Below are 24808 nucleotides of genomic sequence, written 5' to 3' on the forward strand. Positions count from 1 at the left end.
TATCTGCATATAACATAAACATATTTGTTTTTTTTTTTTTTTCAGAGAGATGTAATTTTCACATAGAAGCACTCAATTTGTAATATTCATAAATGTAAATTCCAGCGCAATGGAATTCATAAAGAACAGATGATGGTTCTACGTACATGGACAACGTTGTGGGGGTTTGGGAATATTTACCAACACACTGTTGCATTAAAGCATGTCATAGTGTGAACATGTCCCAACATTCCAAGTTTGTCACTACATTAGGAGGAGAGAGATATGAAATATTTTTGTCATGAGGTGACATGGAGATGCCTTGAGCTTGATGGTGCAGTTTACACACAGTGTGGAATAAGATATTTCACGGTTGTGATTTGCGCATGTGCAAAACAAAGGTCAAATGAGAATGTCTGTGTATTTGCCACTGACTTTAAAATGTAAAGAAGTCTCAAGCAACTATGAGAATGTGAATTATGTCAGTACAATGTATGTGTTCCGGACTAAATTAGAATGTACAGGTGTAAGTCATTCATCAACACTGTTTAGCAAAATCTCTCCATGCCTTTTATCAACATAGATTTAATAGAAGATGCCATGCTTCAACAAGGAATTTTTGATCACATCTCATGTCCATGTTATTTCAAAGTCTGTGGTGTAGGGGTCAAATGAGACATGCGCTAACTATGAACTCCCTTATTGTCATGCATGGTGAAGCATGCACCTAGCCAGGGGATCACTGTTGGGTTGGTCTCAAAGGCCTACAGGTACATTGTGCAATGCCCCCAGTTGTAATGCCTGAAATCCCCACCACCCCCAATCTGGTGTTAGTGCACACGCTCTTTCTTTGTACACTCAACAGCTTAACATCGCTGAAAGATGAACAAGAATGGGGGAAGGGGGAGGAGGTAGTGCTTCTATTGATGTGTGAATCTTGAAACAATGTGTACAGGAGTTCAGTTGTGATTCCACATATGCAGTCAAACTGTACTTAGCATTTTCTGGCAGGGCACTGGACAGATTGACTATGTGCTTTGGGCCGTCTTATTTATTAGTCACATTTTGAATTTTCAATCTTCTTTTTTTTTCATACTTTCGTAACTGAAATTGCCCAATCAATTTTGAAATTCTGTGTTTTTTCTGTGTCATGTAAAGTGAGATACCAATTTTGGCTCATGGCCTAGAACATTGGTCGTTTGATAGAGTGCTGTGGTATAGGTTAATTTTCCCAACAGGCAGCTAAGGAGAGGTTAAGGGTCAGGGGTTAGTGCATTTATAGCACCCCCTATTTTCAGGAATCATTGCCATTGGTATGTCCTGATTACCAATCACTTATTACTACAGTATCTGTATGTGCAGGAACACTCAATGATATATTATTGAGTACAATTAATCGCAGAAACACTTCTGAAGTTAACTGTGTTGTGAAATCTGAAACATGTGAAATTTGAATGTGATGTAATGCTGTCAAGGGCTAGATGTACTGATTGCAGAAATACTATCCATGTGTGCATGTATGAACCTTGGAGTGTCAGAATTACCTCAAAGTAAGGAATGAAATGACTTCCTTAGAGGTAAATTTATTGAAGTTACACAAATTTCTAATCTCAGTGTGATTATGACCTTGAGTGGATTTGTCACCAGATACTGTATACGCCATAGATTTAGCGAGTCTAGTCTGTCAGGGTATTCAGACTTTGCAACAGTTTCACAAGTGATTAAGTTAGCTATCATGGAGTTCAGCATTATCACACATTTTGTTTGAGCACTGTGTACTGTGTGCCAGTACATGTATGCGTGCACATCGCATTCGTAAAGGAATCGATCAGTTAAAAATTTGTGCATGTTCTTAAATTCATGACTAGCACCCAGCCCTGCAAAATTCACATAAATCAAAAATGCACGAAATATATGGCGTGTGCAGTAGTGTCCCGAAGTGCTCTGAAATATTTTTTTTTTATTTTTTTTATTTTTATTTTTATTATTATTATTATTTTTTGGGGTGGTTCAGAGTGATTGGGCAACGGGCTGGTGTGACTGGGCAAAAGTCCTGACAATATTATGCAATAAAAATTTATGGGGAAAAAATAAGTGTGTAACATGGATTTCATAAACTTTGGTGCATTGAAAGGCAATGTGTTGGCTGTGTCTTTGGAAAAATATAGAAAAGGTTACTGTTATTGGAAACCTGAAAATATTCAGGTTAAGTACCGGTACAGGATGGTCCATTGTGGAATATCAGTTGACATTGATCCATTGTCTCAACATCTCTGATTCTATGTTGTATGTCTGTGGTGAAATTAAGGGGCGCCCACAAATTTGTGATATGATTTGATTTGCAATTTGACATTGTAAATGCTTTTTTTTCCAGTTGCATATGGTGACCATTGTCCCTCAGAGAGGGCACTGTGTGGTGTGGAGACCATTGCCCTGGATTTCTGAGTGCTCCAGAGGACTATTCTCATTTGTACAAATATTTATCCATTTTGTAATATATTGTTGCAGTATTTGAAATAAATGTAAATTGTGCTGATAGAAAAATTTGTGCCATCGTGATGTATTTTGTTTTTTGTTTACATTGTAGCGCCTTGTATTTTTGAATCATCTATCTTGTTTGATGTCTATTCCATATTTTCATGACTGCCGGAATTGGTAATTAATAAGTAAGGTTTGCGCTATATGTACATTAAGATTGGATGCTCGGGCTACTACAGTATATGAGAAATCCTCCCTGAGTAGTTTGTGTAAAGAGAACAGGACAATGAAGGGGATAATAAGTTCTGACAAAACTGAGAAAGTTACGGTATTTTGAAGATACACTGTACAGCTGTATAATCAATCAAATATACATTATGCAATTTTATGCACAAGGCAAATGGAAGGTGAGCTTGCAACTGTGCTAATCACAGAGGTGCCAATTTGTGCTTGCTTGATTACAAATCCAAAAAATCACACTTTGTAAGTTTTCATGAGAGTTTGCTTAAACTTTCACTGCCCTGTTCCTCTCTTTTTATTGCCTCTATTCACGAAACTAATTTTTAGGGTGGACTTCCATTTCAAGGTGCTATTTACCATTGGGAGCTGCGATTTAAAAAAAAAGTTCAAGATACCACATCTGATGCATACATGTAGGTCAGTTGTATCACAAGACATCCTACCATTTAAAAAAAATTTGTAATAAAGCCTAAAATATATGGAGATATTATTTTTCTCACTAAACCAAAGCTGTAGACGGTTTAGTCTAGAAACATTTTTAATTATAACTATTGTTCACATTTTGTATTTTTAACAACACTTACCATTAATTATACTGATTCAAATTTTTACATTGGTTGTTTTATCCCTGACTCACATTTTAGAACTATTCTGAAATGGTTTTTGTTTCACCTGCAAATGGCAAAGAATGCCTTTATTAGTTGCAAGCTTGGAAAGTATGTCCAGAATGTATAACAAGTCTCACCAGGCTAACTCTTGGGTATAAAACATTCCACTTCTATGTAGCCAGGCAAGGCAAGGGCGGTGAGTTAGCTCAGTCGGTAGCGCTTCTGCTTCTGACCCAAGCGACCCGGGTTTGAACCCGAGTCTGGACTGAGCAATGTTGTGTGTAATCATACCGTCCCCTCTAGCAATAAGCAAAACACTTTGTGCCTCTGATAGGACATAAAATTGAGGTCCCATGTGTGAGAGAGTCAAAACTCTTGCATGTAAAAGATCCCGCTTCATTCATTCATCGCAAGGAGCAGGTTGTTTAACCCAGTGATGTGGTCCCACCTCACATCCAACTGGACCCCATGGAAGACCAGCTTAGCATAGCAGAATATGGGCTATCCAGCCATCTTCTCAGATGGAAAATGAAAAAAACAAACAAAACCTGGCTTTAGGCAAATATTCATCAACTCCAGGAAAATATGTGAGGTGGAAGCGCTCCCTCCGCTTGTGAAATGGCATTGTGGCCAGTGATTACAGAAGTAGGTGACTTACTACCTTCCTGTATTGAAGGACATTGTGCCCAAGAAAAAAATATTCATAACAAGATTGCGCTACAGATAAACCCTCAGATTGGTACAGATACATATCAAGAGAAACATGTTTTCAAACTTGTTTTTACCTCAAGACTGCTCTAGATGACATAGTGTGTCAGCAGTATTATGACTGACATGCTCTCCCGTACAGTTGAACTTAATGACTTTATTTGGATTCAGATTTTTTTTTCTTTGTGTGTTTGTGAAACAGGGATTTTTCGCACAACTCGTATCATGGTCATGTCGCCCATTTAGCTATTGTTTGGTTCCATAGCATGCTATGTTTGGTGACATGCTGACATTAAGCCCCTACTTGTCTGTCCTTGATCAATTTTTTTTTTTTTTTTTTTTTTTGCAGATCTATTGCATGGTTTCAAATATTAAAAAAAAAAAAAAACAACAACAACTTTTTTTAGGTACTGTAAGAGTGGAAATTTTCATGGTGTGGAAATTTTTGTGCATTTTGTGCGACATAAAACTGGTGTGAAAACCGTGTTAATTGTTGGCTTGTTATTGACCGATTCTGTGACGCGCTATGTGTATTTTTGGCATGGGCGCAGCCATAGTGGGTGTATCAGCCGACCCCCCCTCCGCACTCCCCCACCCCTCTCCCTACATTAGCACGCGCGCAGAATGAAAAACTGCTTTAGCCAATAGGCGTCTCGTACTGAGTGCGCGAATGCTTGCTAGTGCGCGAGCCTTTGTTACAAGTGCGTGATAAACATGTTGCCCGGGGGTGGGGGAGAGCAGGGGGGGTCGGCTGATACACCCACTATGGCTGCGCCCTGTGCCGTAAAATGTCTGCTGCCCTCAACGAACCCGAATCGGTCAATAGGTGATACTACTTCATGTTTTTGATTTTACACTTATCCATGTACCACAAAATTGTAAACATGCAAAATTCATCTAACTTGGCTGAGAGCAAAAAAACCAAAACAAACAAATACTCACACCACAAAAAAAAAAAATCCAATTTTACAGTACATAGTGCAAATATTTTGAAAACTACACGAAAAAAAAATAAAAAGCTGTTTCCCAGAGTGCTTAGGCATTCTAACTGTACCACAAATCTACAAGACAATTTCTTTCTTAAGATTTTAAAGGTGCATTATAAAAAGACATGATGTAAAAAACAGTCATCTCTCCCTTGTAGAAGCAAATTTTTAAATGAAATTTGGATCCATATTAGACAATATTGTGTAAACATCCATGATAATGACAATTCTTGCTGTCTTTGTTTTTGTTTTTTGTTTGTTTGTTTTTGTTTTTTTTATTTTGTTTTGTTTTTTTGTTTGTTTGTTGTTGTTGGTTTTTGGTTTTTTTTTTTTTTTTTGGGGGGGGGGACTATTACATAATAGTGTTACATAACCAGTAACTGTTTAGGTTAATACCTTACAGGTACAATATGTAGTGAAAAGTACTCCAAAGTATCCAGGATACAAGTTTGGCTTATATCTGAATTCTCTTTTTATTTGTTTTTTCAAACATGAAAAGTAAATTCACAATTTAATGACAGTGACAACGGTTTCCTCTTTTCCCTTTCATTAGGTATGCAAACACTACATACCTTGTATTATCACACATCAACTGTTAATAATGTTTGTACAAGTTCAAAACAACTGAGAAGAAAGAAGACATCTTCTGAAAAGTTTTCCAATCTCTGCATGTAAGCAACAATAACCCAAACAATGTGCTGTAGAAAATCAACAGAACAAACACCTGCTCAAAGGGAAAAATCCGATCTACATTTTTGAAATCAGAAAACTGTAGGGAAACAATCTGAATAGCGCCCTCTATTGGCACCTTCACTATAGTCTGCTATAAAGCTGCAATCGGGACTTTCCCCATGTTTTCCTTTGTAAATGCACCTTTCTGTGCCAGGGACTTTGAACAGTGTGTACAAAGCTTCAGGGTTTTCTGTGCCAATTTGCACTCACAGCATAATGGGGTTAGATACTTTTACACGTTCAAAACTAATTTTTTTTTTTAGAACACCTTTCAGAACTTTAATATTCTTCTCAAGCAAAAATCTCTGCAAAGCAGTTTTCTTTGAACACAACATTTTAAACAAGCTATCTTAGAATGAATAATTTAGACAAGGAATACAATTTTTGCTTTTTCTTATAGGCAAAGCATACACTGATCTCATAAAAAAAAGTGAAAGAAATGGGAAGACTTTGTGATACAGGTTTTTTTTTTTTCAATTCCTTTTTTTTTTTTTTTGCATACTTTCCAAGTGTTTACTGCATCTCATATTTTCATTGTTTTTTTCTGATATTGCTGTAACAAGAAGGGTATATAAGCAGGGCAAACAAACATGAAAAAAAATGAAGGAACACCTATTCCTTCTTAATCAATGGTTAAACCCAAACTCTACTGTTTAAATACAATTATACACACAATATTTTCAGTTAACATTGAGGCATGTTACATAAAAGTCATCGGTTGCTATGAACAAATTAAGCTGCAACATTTCGTTCTCTCTTGAGTTATCAACTTGCTTGTACATTAATGCATATATCGAGACAAAGAAAAAATCAAATACGTAGCAAATGTCTTGGCTAATGACAGCATACATACATAATCATTTTGAACAATCACTTAATCAAACAATCGCTATATTCCTGGCATCACTTTGAAGACATAATTAGCCCCAGCTGCTGTAAATCATTCGTGATTAAGTTCTGTATTCAAATGCAAAGTCTGCCAAATTAACCTTTCAATGCAATACTTTATCCATGCCAAGATTCTTACAGTGCACTCCCGTTATAGCAAACACGGTTATAACAAAATCCCATTTAAAATGAAGTAAAAATTCAGACTGCAACATTTTCCACTCTTTGTTCTGTATTGTTTATTTGTTTGGTTATAACTCAAATTTCGATATTATGAAAGAAAACTGCTGGTCCCGAGGACTTCATTAAAATGGGAGTCCACGGTATGTTATTATTCCCAACTACTGACATGTGCTGTGAATCTTAAAGGTGCATGCATGGACTGTGGACTCAAGAGGGCGCTATTGGATGGTGTGATGATCCCTGTCCCCATCATTACGAAGAGCGACGATGTGAAGCTAGTTAACTGTCAACCAAAGTGGATCACATATCAACACGCAAGTATCTGCGACTAGCTAGCAAGCCAACTTTGTCTTTGAAGGTTCTGTATATATATGTATATATATATATATATATATATATATATATATATAATTTTATTTTTACTTTCAGAATATGGCAAATGATGTAGGTCACTGCAACAGTACGATAATAGCGCCCTTTTGAATCCTCGGTAACTGTAACTGTAACTGTAACTTTAAAAGTGGTACACGGTAATATGCACTTGCACTCCAAAAGCAATGTATCATAAAAAATATGTATTCCTGGCATGCTCTGGCTGATAATTCAAGGAAAGCATTTGTGCTGCTGTAACTCATTGCCAAGGGTATGTATATGTGTGAGTCCAGTAATTCTCACTGTCCTTGACTCTTCACACAAATGAAAAATATGATGGTAAAATTGATGTCAATTTACCTCTGTTGTTGACACATAAAGTTTGCCAACATCTGAATCACAAAGTCCCAGCTGTCAATTAATCAACTTTTTTATTCAAAGACACCTGTCAAGCTCTAGATTTTTCCCAGAGTTTTGCCCAGCACTACATGGTATGACTCTTGAGAAAGCTCTTAATGGCAAGGCCCATTTTTCAGCATTTTAAGGAGAAAGTGGACAGAAAAAAATACTTGTGCTAGAACTAGAAGAGGATACTTCATACAGAGCAGTCAAGTCACTGTATCTTTAGAACCTTGAGAAGACTCTGGCAAAGCCATATCACTTTTGCTTTTTGGCATTTATTTTTTCATAATAATATCGAGAAATAATTATACAGCAAATTTTCAGGTGTGATTTATAGAAGTACCTTTATCAAAGCCACAATTTTGAAATATGCTGATAGGAATTTTCATGATACATGAAAATGTAACCACTACCATTCTAACATGGCCAAAACTGGGCTCCTATATACTTTGTCCATTTGTCATTGGGACTTTCAGAGCCAAGTTTTTGAAATGCTACATATGTTCTGCCAGTTTAGCTATCTGGAATAAGTAGCAGTTACCAAAATCAACCATACAGACCGAAAGTTAGTCAGTTTCAAGATCCTTTCAGGCTACCAACACTACACATCTTCAACACTGCTCTTGACTTAAATAAGCTTTTTCTTTCATTCCACTAAGCATGCCTACTCTCCATATGGACATCAAACACGCTATTAAGTGAAATGAAACGTCAGTTGCAGAGCACTTGTTTCATATGTCACGAACATGGCGTTTACTGCACGAACATCACTTCGCTGGTTTTCTTCTCCGTCTCGTCGACAGTGGATGAGGAGTTTTGGGAGGTACTGGAGGTGGGGCCCGTCCCCTGGACTACCCTAGTGGTCATGGTGGATAGTTCGGTGGGTCCCTGGGCATAGGAGAACGGAGAACCCCCACCCTGGATCATCATTGGCTGGCCATGGAGAGATCCGGCTGCAATTTGGGACACGAGAATATGTCCATGGAGAAATTTTGCTAAATACAGACATAGACATAGGGATTACACATGGACGCACATGCCACATCTTGAGTTAGAAAAAAGTTTTAACACTTTTAGAAATCTGTAAAATTAGTCCCCATCTTGATTTATAGGTGATTTCTGTGTGTTTGTTTAGATTACATATTCCAGAGAAACTTTCCCCAGAAGACTATATTTGAAAGGCAGTTACCAGATTAGACTGTTTATTGAATGCTTGCTTTAATTTTTTTTCACAGTAATCATGTCAAAACATGTTTGTTCCTACTAAGCTCAGGTAATCAGGACTCGGTCTAAATCTTCACATGGGATTTCATGTCTTTGCATAATCATAGGAGTTATCCTACTTTCATCAATCAAATAGTGCCTAGCATAAAGGATATAAGTTCTCAGCAAATGCACAAAAATGGCAAAATCATGTAAAATGAAGAGGAAAAATCCAAGAAGGAAATCAGACTTACATGAGATAAACTGTGGGCAGGCTTGGTTTCCTTCATACTGTGGGCATGACTTATTCTCTTCAGCTGGGTTGTTGTAATAAACCTTGTGATTTTTGTGACAGGAAATACAAATATACAAAGAAATATAAGAAGATAAGCCCAAATTAGATGTGCTAATGACTCAATTCCAACAGCTGAAATTGAGTAAAACTTAGAAGCAGAATTTGTCAAGGGCAATGCAGGAGAAATCTCATCTGCTTATCATAACTTCAAATTTGAGGGAAGGTAGGATTCATATTGTGAATGTTCAGCCTCAAAAAAAAAAAAAAAAAAGAGAATGAATTTGCCAAGGAAATTCAGAGATCATTTTCTAAAAAAAACAACAACATTGAAATGTGATTTTTACCCCCAAAAATGTTTCTGCACAAAACAAAACAAAACAAAAATACAATAATGAAAGTCACATGTGGCAATTTTCTTTCCTTATTTAGATCTTTTTCAACTAATATATCTATGTCATAAAGTTAGTGTGAATTATTGGATACACAAATAGTGTGAACTTCTCTTTACTATATTTTACATCTCCTCTGCATTTCTCTCATATCTATCTTTACTTCACTATTGTGTCACCATAAACCTGTGCTGGAAAGCACAAGGTGTTATTATCATTACATTCTTGTACATGCCATAGTTTTGGAAACTTTAAGATACAGGAATAGACACCAAACATGCAAAGGGAACTCTACTTTCCATGTTTAGATTAGCAACTTCACCTCATTTAAATTACTAATTTATGATTGTGACCAATATCGATGCGTAAATGTGTACAGTAATTTTATAATCTTTTCTTTTATGTTCAACTACTCCCTGATGTGGTTGGAGAGGCCCAAGGGTCATTGTGATTTTGATTGCTTTTTTCCGGCTCCATAGGGAAGCTCAACAGGGAAAGCCTGACACTTTGTTTTCTTGTGTTTTGTTTGTTTGTTTTGTTTCTCTGTTATCACTTGTATTGTTTTGCAAATGCCGAATAAATAATAATAATAATAATAATAATAATAATATAAGTTTTAAATTTCTATTTTTGTGTCTGCATGTTTGATTGCAATCTGCATGGTCAAGTTGACTTGAATTTCAGGTACGATTTTATGTTCTATGTGATTTGTTTCAATCAAGTCAGTTTAAACTTTGGGCTGGATTTTATTTTCTGAGTTATGTGATTTTTATCAAGTCAATTTGCACTTGGGAGTGGGACTTACAGGGTGTGTACAGTTCTGGTCGACGTGAGGATTTAGCTTTTAACGTTTTGCAAGATATACTCTATAAGATGTCAAAGAGCATGCAATTCTAAGGGGTATCAAAAGTTTACTTGATGGAAATCAGTTTTGAAATGGCCGAGATCCAAAAACAAGGTGAAACAAAGAGATCCTAATAAAAGGCGTGGCCTGCAGTCTTTTATTATTATCACTTTTTGGGGGGATATCTCAGTCATTTGAAAACCAATCTTCATCAAATAAATGTTGAATCCTTCTTAAAATCACATGCTCTTTCATTTTTCATAAGAGGTTTCTCATTATCTCACTTAGGAATGTTCAAAACATGAATCCCTACCTCAACCAGTACTGTACAGTCCCTTTAATGTTAGGGTTAAACAAAAGACCATAACATAGAGAGCAGCTCACCATACTGCAGTAACAGGGCGGAGGCTGGAGGCACAAAGTGCAGCGGGTGCAGCAGAAAGCAGCAGGTAGATTGGCAGAAAGATAGGATAGACAGAAAGATATATTAGATAAGTATAAAGTCGCTCAAAAGGGCTGGTTAGTGCACAGATAAGATGAAATGAGAGATGGATAGTTGGATGGACAGATAGTTGAACAGATAAAAGATATATGAGATGGGGAAAACCCCAAAGTGAATACTCTGACAGATTAATAGCTGGCTGAGTGGATGGATAGATGGACATATCAACAATATATTGGATGAGTTAGTCACAAGATTGCTAGATGAGTAAGTGAATGGATGCATTGATCGAGGAATAGATGGTTGTATGAATGGATAGATAGACAGATGGACGAATGATAATATCTCAGATGAGTGAGTCCCAAGATAGCCAGGTAAGTAAATGGATGCAGTGATAGATAGGATGAATGGTTAGATAGACAGGTAGAAAAGATATTATTATATAATTGAATTCCAAGACAGGAAAGTGACTGTGTGGATGCATTTATGGATGGATAGATGTTTGAATAGATAAATGGTCAGACCAAAAGATGCATCAAATGAGCCAGTGATGATGCCTCAGGATAGCTAGATGAATGAGTGGAGGGATGCACTGATAGAAGGATAGCTAGATGCAGGAATAGATAGAGAAATAGATGGAAAGAGAATAGAAGGATAGCTGGATGAAGGAATGGTAAGAGAAGATCAAAGATGATAGAAGGATAGTTGAATGCAGGAATAGATGGAGGTGAATGAGATGAAAAGGCGATAGATGGATAGGAAATATACAGATCACTTAATGAAACAATTAAGGGATGAATATGAGTATGGATCATAAATGGATGAATTACCCCATTGAATTTTGAAACCCCCATACGGAATGGGTTAAAGGGATTGATCATGCAGGCAGATATAGACCAACATAGATGGACGATTAGGAAATGCATGAGTGGATGGGTTGATAGATTGATAAGATGATGCATGTGAGGTCATACAAAAGAAAAATATATTTTATGTATAGATGGAATGCTAAAAAGCCGGTAGGCTACAAGAATGATGTAATGTAAGATGGATTGATCGTGTGTAAAAATGACTGATTTGATGACTAAATGCATGGATGACTGGAGTATAAACTGATGTTGCTGGTTGATGGATGAATGTTAAATGAGTACACTGACGGGTCAAAGAACTATTGTAACAATGGATAGACAAATTAATGAAGGAATGATAAGAGGGTGGTAGAGTGGCATGGATGGAGGAAGGATATATGAATGGATGAATGGAAGACATGTGCATAATTCTTTAGATAAATAATGTTGAAATTCATGTTGTCATTATGTATTTAGAAATAATGGATAACTCAATGAAAGATAGATAACATGGGATGCATTCATAGATGAAACAGTCAAATACATAGGCCTGTGTTGAGATGGGGAAACTGTAGATAGCTACTTACCATGTTGACAGAAGAAGGCTGGGCGGTCCTACAGCACGGCGTGGGACAGGTGCGGCAGCAGGCGAGGCCGGAGCCCGTAATGGCCACCACAACCTCCAGGAAGCTCAGGACGATAATCATCATGTTGATGAGGACACGGACTCGCTGACGAATGGAATGAAGAGCAGAGCGGGAGAAAACGAATGTGGATCAATACTTATCGTTCGTATGGAGCAGATATACATTTGCCATGGAAAGTCTTATCTCATAAGAATGTATAACATCAGCCTCCTTGATTAAATTTCTTATTGGCAGCAAACACATTGATTTTCCTTCTCCCCTGTCCTGGGGAGAAGGAGACATACACACAAACATATATTCAACATTCACACATTCACACATATGTATACTTTTCCACATGCACACATTCATATGTTCATACAGACATTTATTCATACACACACACACACACACACACATACATACATACATATATACATACCTTCCTTTTTATTAAATGAACAAGTCTTCTACTTTTAGAATATTTTTACTTTTTTATAACTTATAAGTCAACCCCAAACAGTGCATCCTTTCTGGGTGCTATATGTTTTATGACATATGTATGAGATTGATACATATATATTTTTTTGTCTTTGCTGATGTGGAGAGGAACATCCTTTCTGCAATAAAACAGAGACATATGTAATTGATATTGCCACTGTGGATTACCTGGTGTCTGTAGATCTGCACCCTGCATGACTGCAAGTGTGGGTGCATGCATGAATGCATCTATGCTAGTAAAAAACAACCCCCAAAGCAAAAACCCTAGAATATCGTATAAGGCAGGCACCACAAAGTTGTGGGAGAATGATCGGACATGATTTGGAGAATGATCGGCCATGATTTGACAAGAACCAATCAAATTTTTCCATGCAATCGTTGTGACTTACCATTCTGTAGCACGTGTCCTGGGAGTAACAGTAAATGGAGTAGCTTTCGTGTAGGGTGACCAAGATGTACATGACAAACATGGCCCCGGCAGTGATGGCCGCACAGACACACATGACCAGGTACGAGATGACCTGAAGGACACGGGCAGACAAAATGGATGGGAATCAAATTGTAAGAGCCTTATAAGAAAACCAGCATTAATGCAAAGACTCCAACCCCAAGCACCTTCTGATCTGGAGATTCTCCCGCCTGAAACCCCTAGCGAACGGGAGGCTCCAACTTGATGTGCGCAAAGTTCTAGGGTTCTAGATGCTTTCTCGTGCTATCTAAGGCTTATTTTTCAACATACGATGACACTAAGTAAGAAATCATTTCAAGCGAGAGACGCAGAGCCAGGGCGGGAGAAATTAAATCTCAAGCGGGAGAACGAGAGATTTTGCAAAAATGGGCTTTCGGCGGGAGATCTCCCGTCGAAAGCGGGAGAGTTGTTAATGATGATCTGTCACAGATGGTACCTACAATATCTTTCATAGTGCATTGTTTCGGTAGTATATATGGGAACCATTTTCTTTTCTTTAAACGTGATGTTGTTCATTGAAGCTACAGCCTTTCAACTAACTCTCCCCCCCCCCCCACACAGAATTGCTTATTGGTTTCCTATTCTCTTGATTTCAATTATGTCTTAACATTTAATTACCAAGCTACCATATACCTTCTCCCCACTCTACCCCAAATAAAAACTGAGAGTTTCTACAAAGTTTTTACAACATCTTCATACCTGTTATTTTTTTTCAATGAAACAAACACCTGAATACTCCTTTAATATTTTGCTTTCATCTTTTCAGCTTAGAAAGTCTACATGAATAACAATTACAGTAATTAGACAATTACTGGAAAATATGTAAATGGGAGTATATATTACCTTACATACAATATAGACACCATATGGTAGTCACACACATTGTCTAAATAACTGCATTCATTGATGTAATTTTCATTGATGTGTTTGCATGTGATATGACCATAAATTAATGTTTTGGTTTTTATCCGTCTTTTAAACTGAAAAGGGTTGTACAAATGCTAGGTGTTTGTTTTGAATCTATTTTTTGAAAATATGTGAAGAGTTTAAATGTAAAAACAGATACATCCATTTTCATCAACTTGAGTTTTTTTTTTTGATTGAAGCTGCTTGAAAACAAAGAAGATAATTGAAATTTGTCTGACAATTTTGATATCTTCAAAAATAATACTTGTTATGTAATGAGTACAGTATCATTGAAATATTAATTTTTGTTTATTTGATGATGACCTTATTTAAAAATAACTTTGAAAATAGTGTTCATCTATTTTTCCATTCAAACTCTTCTGTACACTGTACATGCATATGATGCATATGCTTACACCTATGGCTAATGTACCTTTCACTCTTATCTGTATTCACATCATCCAGTAAATACGTCTGATCTTACCATTCCTTTGCTCATTTTGCTGTGAAATGTCTTGATTCCAACGATGCCCGTTGAGCTGAAAAACTGGTGTGTAGGAAGGGAAAATGAATGGTGAAAAAGGGAAAACATTAGGATATATACCAACTATTGTCAGATTATTACTAATATGAAGCAAACTATGCATCAAAGAAAAGGACGAATTTCTTGAATAAGGGACAACTTGCCTCACAAAAAAAAGAGTAAATCAGGAGCAATATGCAGTATTTTCAAAATAATGTGATTATTTTTTTTTTCTATTATCATTGCTCATATTGTGTGATGTGCTGGGTTGATATCATCCACTGACTATTTTCAAGTAGCAAGGGGCAGTTGTGCTTCCAAGTGACCAAACTGTTCTCTAACGCAAGAATGGAATGGATGAACAGCGCCACCTACAGGCCATTGCCAATGATAATCCGGGGAACTCGGAGACACCTTCAATCCCCTTCAGTAGTCCATATAATCTGTAACTTTTGCAGCCAAGTCACATCCCAGGGAAAAACAGATACTAAATATTCTATTCCCTCATCTATATCTGGTGTCTTCTGCAATAAAGACATTCTCATTTCAAGTGACGTGGATGAGGAGAATTAATTTTTGATTGTTTTCTTTGTTATTTCCATTTTCTATTTGCCAGCTTATGAAAATGCCTCCCGACCCAGCATATCATTCCGAATGCAATTAGTTTGAAGATGAACAATCCTACATACAAACTTATATCCTGAATGATTACTGTTTTGTGTATCAAATCATTTGCTATTTCTAAGGATACAAAAAGAGCAAATATGGTATGGTTGCAAGCGTGTTTGCCTACCTAAACCTGTAACTGTTTTAGACTCTCCTCCTGTACTCATTTCACATGGCAAATTTCACACTTGGCTCAGAGTTACCTCATGAACGTAACCTTTGTCCAACTGGACAATTAGGTGAGCACGACACACCTGCAATCGTGCCTGCTTTACAGGTGCAACTCACTCGTTCCTAGTGTCATATGGCATATTTAAACCAGATTTGTGAAAATATGCTCAAACATCAATTACCATAGCAACTATGAAAACACTGAAAGCTGTTGCGACCAGCTGTTACCATATGGTAGGTGATGTCTTTGGACATTGAACACAGTGAGCTGTTCATGAGATGTGAGCCATCATTTAATTGATGTGAAACTCTGATGATGAGGTCGACAGTGAAATCCATCTCTACTAACATCTCCTGTAAAAGCTGTTACTTTCGCGACTTTGGAGGTCCATGTTTGGGAGTTGTTTCTGCGATGTTGACTTTCAGGCTATTGTGCCAAGTGCATTAATGCCTGTCTTTTTGTGATCTTTTTGCATGCTATTAATTCAAGGCCAAAGAGTGATTCCCGAAATTCATGAAAAATCAAACCCTCGCGAAAAAAGCTTTTACAGTATAAATATATATGGTCAAGACGATTTATGCAAGAGCCAGCAGTGGGATGGGTGATGTCATATCAGACCTTGACACCATTCTGTCTTGGGGTATATATCCTCCTTCCTGTTTCAGTGATGAGAGCTTGAGGGTGACAAGAGGTCAAATTTTGGAGGAGCATCATTCTCTTCAAGATGGGACCCACTTTGAGGGCGAGATGGATTCACCCCTGCGAATGAAAACTGGGTCATCTCAACGTCATCCCCATCATCTGACCACATGACTGGCTCGTCTCCATGACATTTACCTCCCCACCCTTGGAACAGCTTCGTCTAGACTTTATCTTCTCGGATGACAGACGGTTTCCGTCCTCTCTCCTCTCCCCTTCTCTCCTTGATCTTCAGTACCTTTCAAAGCATTCTCGTAAGCTTTTGATCCTAGCTCTCATTAAAGGGGACCTGGGATCTTGTTTGTTGTCTGTCTGTCTGTCCATCTGTCTGTCTCTCACTCTCTCTTTTTCTCTCTCTTTCTGTTTCTCTAAGATCTCTCCCTTGATAGGCATTAACCTTAATGGTCCGCTGTTTGTTGACCCTAATGGCCAGGTTCACTCTCTGCTCCCTCCTGCCAGCAAACTCACAAGCTAGCTCATTTGAGTCCCTCATACATCTGCCAGCTTCTACTATCACAAATGAGCTTGTTTGTTTGTACCTGGACAACTGTCATGCACTTGTCACTGTGCCAATTTCAAATGCATATCAACTACTTTCATCCACCTTCATCTTCCTCACTCTCCCATCTTTCTCTCCCTCCATCTTTCCATTTATTTATATCTCTCACCGAGCCAATCAATCAATCAGTCAATCAATCAATCAATCAATCAATCAAGCTTTGTATCTATCCATTCATCTATATATCTTTGTGTATATCTATCTGTCTACCTATCTAAACTTGAGATAATAATCATCTTTAACAGTTAAAGAATATGTTTTTGATATTCTTTCCCTCTCCATCATTTGTCAAATCATTTTGATATGACTTCAATTCATCCTTCCCATGATGCAGTGCCAGTCATTAAGAAGAGAAACATATAATTCTGGAGACTACTGCAAATTCTACCATCACATCATCTGTCTTAACAATGACTTCCATTGCCTGCTTCCCTATATATCTCTATCCCTCTCTCTCTACACTTATTTCTATGCACCATTTGTTTCTGTCTTTAACCCGAGCAGGTTGATTTTGCGTTAAAGGGATCGTACAGTTTTGGTTGAGACCTAATTTCAGGTTTCTCACATTCTTTTTGTGAGATAATGAGAAACCTCTTATGAAATATGAAAGAACATGTAATTCTATGAGGAATTCAACATTTATTTGATGAAAATTGGTTTTGGAATGGCTGAGATATCCAAAAAAGAGTGATTCTAATAAAGTGTGGGACCCACACTTTATTACGATCGCTTTGTTTTACTTTGTTTTTGGATGTTTCAGTCATTCCAAACCCGATTTTCATCAAATAAACTTTGAATTCCTCTTAAAATGGTTTGCTCTGTACTATATCATAAGTGTTTTCTTGGTATCTCGCAAAAAGTTAAAAGCCCAATTCTCATCTTCACCAATACTGTACTATCCCTTTAACACACATTTCCCATAGACACCTGCCCGAGTATACTCGGGGACTAGTCTTCAACAGGTGAATGGTGGTGGCCAACTAGATACTCTTCTCATTCCTCCTCTCTATCTTTTCCTTCACTCCTTCACTCCATCTCTCCATCTCTCTTTCCTTCCATCTTTCCTTTTTGCTAGAGAGTTCACCGATACACCCATCTTAGTGAGGAACCACTGCCAAGAATGATTAAAGAGGTGAAGTCGCTGAAGAGAAAGGTTATATAAATGATGAGAGAGAGGGGGGCAGACTCAATGTCTCTTCATCAGCAGCATGTCCCCCCTGACTCATCCCCTCCCGATCCATCAACATCCTGTAATAAGTGGAAGACCTACGCTGCAGAGATGGGAGAGACACTAGAAGAAAGTGTGGCATAGTTTTTGCTGACCCTTTGACCAACATTTTCAGCAGATGTCTCCTTCATTCTCTTGATCTCTCTGTCTATCTATCTATTCATCTACCTATCTCTATCAATTTTTCTCTTTCTCCTCTCTCTATCACTCTTTCCATTTCTCCTCTTCCTATATATATATATATATATATATATATATATCTTTCTATTTCTCCTCCCTCTATATCTCTATTAATCTATTTCTCCTCTCTCTATATATCTCCCTCTCAATCTTCCTATTTCTCCTCCCTCTATATCTCTCCCTCTCAATCTTTCTATTTCTCCCCTTCTCTCTCTCTCTCTCTACATATATATACATATACATATATATATATATATATCAATCTTTCTATTTCTCATCTCTCTATCTCTCTCTCAATCTTCCTATTTCTCCTCTCTATATATCTCTCTCTCAATCTTCCTATTTCCCCTCTCTCTATATCTCTATAAATATTTCTATTTCTCCTCTCTCTATATTTCTGTCTTTCTCTGTTATTCTCTCTATGCTGCCTTGAAACAGCATGTGCTGTGTGTGTAAGTCGATATGGATGAGTATTTTTTTTTTTTTGTGTGTGTATGTCTGCATGTCTGTCTGTCTGTCCATCTGTGTGTGGCTGTCTGTCTCCCTATTCATCAGGTGAAGAGTGTCTGTATTCTACACTTGTTGAGTTACACCAGCCAGTAAGATGGAGTCAGCAAACTAGGGCACATTACTGTCAGCTGACCTTTTTGCCAAGTTTGCCCTGAGCTACATTTCTCTCTTCATTTTGATTCTCTCATCTCTCCATCTGCCTATCAATATTCCATCTGCTCATCAATACGTTCACTCTCTCCCCCTCCCTCCATTGCTTGTCCTATTTCTCTCTCTTTTTTTTCCTCTACGCCTCTCACAGCAGTTGTACTTTCTCATGTCCACTACTTCTGCCCTGTTGATTCTGTTGTCTGGACAAACACAAGGTAACCATGGCAATCACACACATTGAAGACCAGCACACTTCTTGGTGAGCCTCTGATCCCATATTCATGGCAAATATCTTCTTCTTTTCATCATTAACCTTTTTTTTTCTTCTATCCTTTCTCTCTGCCCTTTGTCCTTTGTAGTGCATTCCTCCTTAGAGGCTTCCCCTTGTCAACCATGAAATTGTTTGTCTAGTCAGCCAAAGTCTGGCAGAGACAGCAAAACATAATACACACAGACAGATAAACACATACACGGACACACATATACCGATATACAAATTATGCACACACACATACACATTCATACACTTACACACAACCACATACTGCAAAACAAGACATTTTTATGTAGATTTTAATTTTGCGAATTTCGCGAGCCAAAATTCACAAAATTGAAATGCATGCGAAAGATTTTGTTTATACTATATGCATTGAATGCCCATGGAAATTCACAAAAATTTCATTGACAATGACAATGAATTGAATTGAATTAGTGACTAGCAAAAGATACAAGAAGAAAAGATAAAAAAAAAATAATACGACCTAAAGCCAGCTGCAATGATGAAATGCAGCTGTTCTCCCAAGGGGGGTGGGGGTCCCTTGCTTACATCAGACAAAGCAAAACAGATTTAACTCACATTTTGGAGACATTCTCCAATCAAATTTTTTGTATCATTATCCCTTTCCTCTCATACATTCTCATTCTCTCTCTTTTTCTTTATCTATCTATCTTTCTAAACTCTTTTTCTCTATCTCTCTAAAAATCTCTCTAAACTCCATGCGAGATGATCCACTGATATTGAAGAGGCTGTAACTTTATAATTCTGATATTGTCTTTGCAGAAGTGCAGTGATCTGTAGTTTATCTATTATTTCTATCACAAACAACATTCTCAAGGGGACACTTCCCACTAGATTTCACGTGGTAAAATGTCGCCTGGAAGATATCCTGGGTCTCCGCACTCCCACGGTCCGTTCCATTTGTTTTTGTCTTTCATATTTTGAGAGCTTTTCTCTGAGCACTTTCCTCACCAGTGTACGTCACTGCAGATTACTCCAAATATCAGTTTTCATTTCAATGTAGCTGGAGTTTAATGGCATTTTTCATTACTTTTTCAACACTCACATGAAATGCAATGCATAATGAGCTGAACTAAAAATAGATGTGTGATTCAAAAAATCCACTTAAAAAGCCACATATGAGATGTGCTTGTCTACATAAATGATGCATATTATTGTTGATGAAGGAGAGTGGGACAGAGGGATGGCATTGGAGCTATTTAAAGGAACTATGTAAAGCAAATGCATGTTGACTTGGGGTGATTCATGATACCGTCAACATCACTTATGCGGCCAAATAAATATCTAAATATATGCAATATATATTATAACAATAATTTTACAATAATTCTTTAGATTACTGGGATATGTTCACAAAAAAAGCTTTCCAAACTAAGATATTTTCAACGACATCATCTGTCAATCACTACAAAAGTACTACTATCATGATTAACAAAAGACATTGGAATACACTTTTTCCTAGATTGAGCATAACTTGCATGTTTCTATGCTACTGGTATGATTAACAAAGACATTGCAGGGAAACACGGAAGTTATGCTTGGTCTAGGGAAGGTGCATCCCAGTGTTTTTTGTTCAATCATATCAGTACTTAAGACATGATTGACAGGTGATGAATCTTGGTTTGGAAGGGTTTTTTTTGTGGCCAAAACCTAGTAATGTGATCAAAAATACTAGAAAAATTATATTAAAATACATGACCATATTTGGATTTTCTTTTGGGCACATTAGTGATGATCAGGGCATTATAAATCAATACAAGTCAACATGAATTTACACTGCATGGATCCAATAATCAATAGGCCCGTGCACACACAACGAAAATCGAAATTACAATCGCGATCCAAATTTCGATTTTTTTTTTTTGACCGTTCATACACAAGGAAAAATCGCACTTCGCCGCAAGGAAAGAACGATCAGTGGCCAAATTGCGCATGCGCGAAACTTGCATGACCGAAGACTGACCCCGCGGTCCCAATAATGTTGACGTTCACGCGCTACGAACGATGGGATTAAAAATACTGATTTCCGAATCTCGATCGCGCTCACACACACGACGCTTGGCAAAATAATTGCGATTATTCTGAAAAATCGCACTATAATAGTGCGAGTTGGATCGCGATTAGGATCACGAAAATTAGTGAAATTTTTCTGTCCACACAGGAAAAAATTTCAACATTTTGATCGCGATAAGAAAATAGATTTTTAAATCGCACTTTTTCCCTTGTGTGTGAACGGGCCTTATATGGGGGAGGGGATGGGATGAATGTGTCTCTTTGGGGGGGTCAACGAACTCACCAGGAGACCGCTCCAAACTGGGACGATGTAGTAAGAGAGGTAACATTGGAGGAAGGCCGCGACGATTCCAATCACCACCATTGTGAGACCGAGGACGACATGGAGGATACCCGTCGTCTGGAGGATTTAAGGAGGGAAAATTTGGGGGAAAAACAACAACTTAGAGATAGCAAGCCTCATAACATTAATGGCTTTTACTGTCATCATGCATGTTCCATGTTAGATTTCCCAACCTACTCTCTTTTAAATTCCTTCCTCTCCTTACATTATCTTTTCTAATTGATATATTTTTCTCCCCCCCCCCCCCCCGACAACATACCAATTTGTGGTAATCACAACCACTTAGCTACTGTATAATCTGTTGCATAAGGCTCTTTTTCTTAATTGACATTAAAGGGATGGTACAGTATTAGTGGAGATGAGAATAGGGCTTTTAACTTTTTGCGAGATACCAAGAAAACACTTATGATATAGTACAAAGCATACCATTTTAAGAGGAATTCAAAGTTTATTTGATGAAAATCGGGTTTGGATTGGCTGAGACATCCAAAAACAAAGTAAAACAAAGTGATCGTATTAAAGTGTGGGTCCCACACTTTAGTAGAATCGCTCTTTTTTGGATATCTCAGCCATTTCAAAACCAATTTTCATCAAATAAACGTTGAATTCCTCATAGAATTACATGCTCTTTCATATTTCATAAGAGGTTTCTCATTATCTCACCAAAAAATGTTAGAAACCTGAAATTAGGTCTCAACCAAAACTATACGATCCCTTTAACGCACAGCCTGATACTATATGCTTTCTTCAGTTACTCCCCTGCAACACTTCACACATAGGCTTATCTATGTTAATTCTTATACCAGTTATCAATAAAATCTAATTCCACCTAATGATAAGCCACCTCTTAATCCACACTTTTTCTATAACTTAGTGACTGAAGATGTGCTTAAAGCATGGCTTAGAATTTAAAGTGGGATTTGTTGGCTTGCAAAATGAAGTTTTAGATCATGTGACAATCAACATACAATGATACATTCACTCCACTGGACCTTCATTCAGAACATGGATAAACAGTTGTGGCAATTTGGCTTGCTATTCTATCAATGCTGACACATCTTGGATAAGATCAGACACTGTAATATAGTGCATGTTGTATGAATGAATGGTGCAGAAGTGACTACTGTTTAGCATAAAACAGAACTTGCTGAAACTGTCTATACTCTGTGTGATTCCAATAATGAATCTATACCGTCATGCTCACATATTTACAATAAGCCAAGTACATTGCATATAAAAGTAAATGTGCTGAAAATCGAAATCATAAAATGTATTTTACTCATTTTCTAAGAATGGGCAAGAGAGCAAAGACATCTAATGACTAACTGGGCTGGAGCACTTCGGGATTTCACTCACTTGCTCCAAGAAAGCACAAACATACTGTGTGTAAGTAGCCACTTATGCCACATAGCAGTATTCAAATATACAGCCACTGTTCTATGATACATAATGTTTTGTGGTTTGCAGTCCTGTTCAACATTACAAGAGAAACATGAATTGGCTTCTTTTGAAAGCTACAATTTGAACCTAGCCAAGTCACCTTTGCTAAAAAAGCTGATTTATTGATGCTTAACTTTTGGTTTTGTATTTGGTCATATACAAATTTTCACATATCTGTTAATACGGAGCAAGGCATCACACAAAGGAATGATTAAAAAAATGCAATATAATGCTCCTAAAATGCAAAACAGGATACAACAAAGGGAATAAAAAAATGGAGAGGAAAAGGAAAAAGAAACACAGATTCTTGGTGCAAGAAATGTGGATTTGTAGAAGAACCAGATTATGTAATGCAAAGAATATATTTCTCATTTGGAAACAGGAATATATACAAACACTACAGACAACAACAAAAAAAAAATCACACGTCCAAGTATATTTTCTCAAAATGATAAGGCAGTGATTGAGGTTAATTGAGGTCAATCAAAAAATATTTGATTTGATTTTGATTTTATTGAATATTACAGATCCCTCAATAATAAACGTCTACTAACATAAAAATGATTGCACAGATATTGAAAGATCTCATTGAACTCACCCTCACAGATATACCCCTACTGTCTTTCTCTTCCTCCGTAGCCTCAAAGGCATTGGAAGCGTAGGAGGGGGGTCGCTGGATCTTCTGTGGTTTGTCGTTCATCGTGGTATAGTGCCGCGAGGAAAGTGTAAGACAGTGTCAACAGGGAGACGGAGCGTCTCGAGTGTAGAAATCTCGGTGAAGGCTGCAGTCGAGTGAGGTCAAGCAACTTTCAAGAAGTCTTCACCTTATAAGGTTACCTGAATAGAGGTGGGAAGGGGGGGGGGGAGAGACGAATCACATTTATTGTACAACTTGTAATGTTCTTCTCCATTCTGTTTGTATATACTACTGTAAAACATGATATATTCACGGCATGAAATGTCTGCGAATTGGAGCTGATAGCCTTTTTCATGGCATGAAATTTTCACAAAATGCCACTGGCATTCCATGCATATGGTGTAGGCAAGAACTTTTGTGTGCATTTTAATTTAGCGAATCTTGGTTCCTGCGAAATTCGTGAAATTAAAATGCACATGAACATTCCTCGTTTTACAGTATATATAATTTCACAATGAAAATGGATTATTTTGCAAACGAACAAAAAGTACAAGTATGACAGTATGGTAGCAGCCTGTCTTTAGGCACGACATGATCTTATTTTTTTCCCTCATGAGGCATATTTCCTGAATAGTTTAGCAAATCGTGAATGATTATAAGCTGCATGGGGATATTTATTTCAAACAAACAAGTATTTATGGAAGAACACACTAAAGTGAGTTATAATCAATTTTCCATGCGGTAAAAAAAAAAATCATATTTTCTAGAAACACTACGCACATACCATTTTCTGATTAACTGCACACACAATGTTAATGAGCTTGTGTTCTTGATGTACCTATATGCTATCTGTTTTCCCTATGTTTTTTTTTTCTCTCTCTTTTTCATAATCTTTCCCTGTTTTGTCAATGTTTTCATTGTTTTTAATATCTACACTTTTGTACAATGTGCACATATTTACATGTATTTTATATCTATATATTGAATCGGAAATAAAGATTGAATTGAATTGAATTGACTTAATGAATTAAGAAAATTGGCAAATGACAAGGCAGGGGTCAATGGCCAACTCAAGGGTTCCCCTTATAGAAATCATAAATTTGCTCTTGTCACTCGATTGTAAAAAACATTTGATATCACAAAATAATTTTTCAGAAAAAAAAAAATTCCCAATTCTAACAGGCCTGTCCCCTAAAATTTTCCTCAATCAGTCTGACTCTATGTTTTTAGCAGCCTGTGTTGTTAATGACATAAATATTGTAATCAGAAGAACATATCTTGAGCAGATTAC

The 24808-nt window shown here is 37.1% G+C and overlaps 1 protein-coding gene across 1 annotated transcript; it reads right to left on the reverse strand.

Annotated features, from left to right (window-relative positions):
• Nucleotides 1-8329: 8329 nt before the first annotated feature.
• Nucleotides 8330-23580, reverse strand: LOC140234995 (uncharacterized). Its single transcript, XM_072315030.1, has 7 exons — nt 23479-23580; nt 21381-21497; nt 14584-14646; nt 13114-13245; nt 12185-12328; nt 9034-9115; nt 8330-8529 (listed from the first exon to the last, which is right to left on the reverse strand). The coding sequence occupies exons 1-7, from the start codon at nt 23578-23580 to the stop codon at nt 8330-8332; spliced, it is 840 nt and encodes a 279-aa protein (XP_072171131.1).
• Nucleotides 23581-24808: the final 1228 nt, after the last annotated feature.

The sequence above is a fragment of the Diadema setosum genome, chromosome 11 (assembly GCF_964275005.1).
Source record: "Diadema setosum chromosome 11, eeDiaSeto1, whole genome shotgun sequence".
Taxonomy (NCBI): Eukaryota; Metazoa; Echinodermata; class Echinoidea; order Diadematoida; family Diadematidae; genus Diadema; species Diadema setosum.

Excerpts from the sequence above, each read along its gene's own strand:
- LOC140234995 (XM_072315030.1), bottom strand. The coding sequence starts at position 23,580 with ATGAACGACAAACCACAGAAGATCCAGCGACCCCCCTCCTACGCTTCC. Across the intron at positions 9,116-12,184 it reads AGCCTTCTTCTGTCAACATG|GTTTATTACAACAACCCAGC; the intron begins GTAAGTAGCTAT and ends AAAAATCACAAG. Across the intron at positions 8,530-9,033 it reads CTGCCCACAGTTTATCTCAT|CCGGATCTCTCCATGGCCAG; the intron begins GTAAGTCTGATT and ends CCCAAATTGCAG.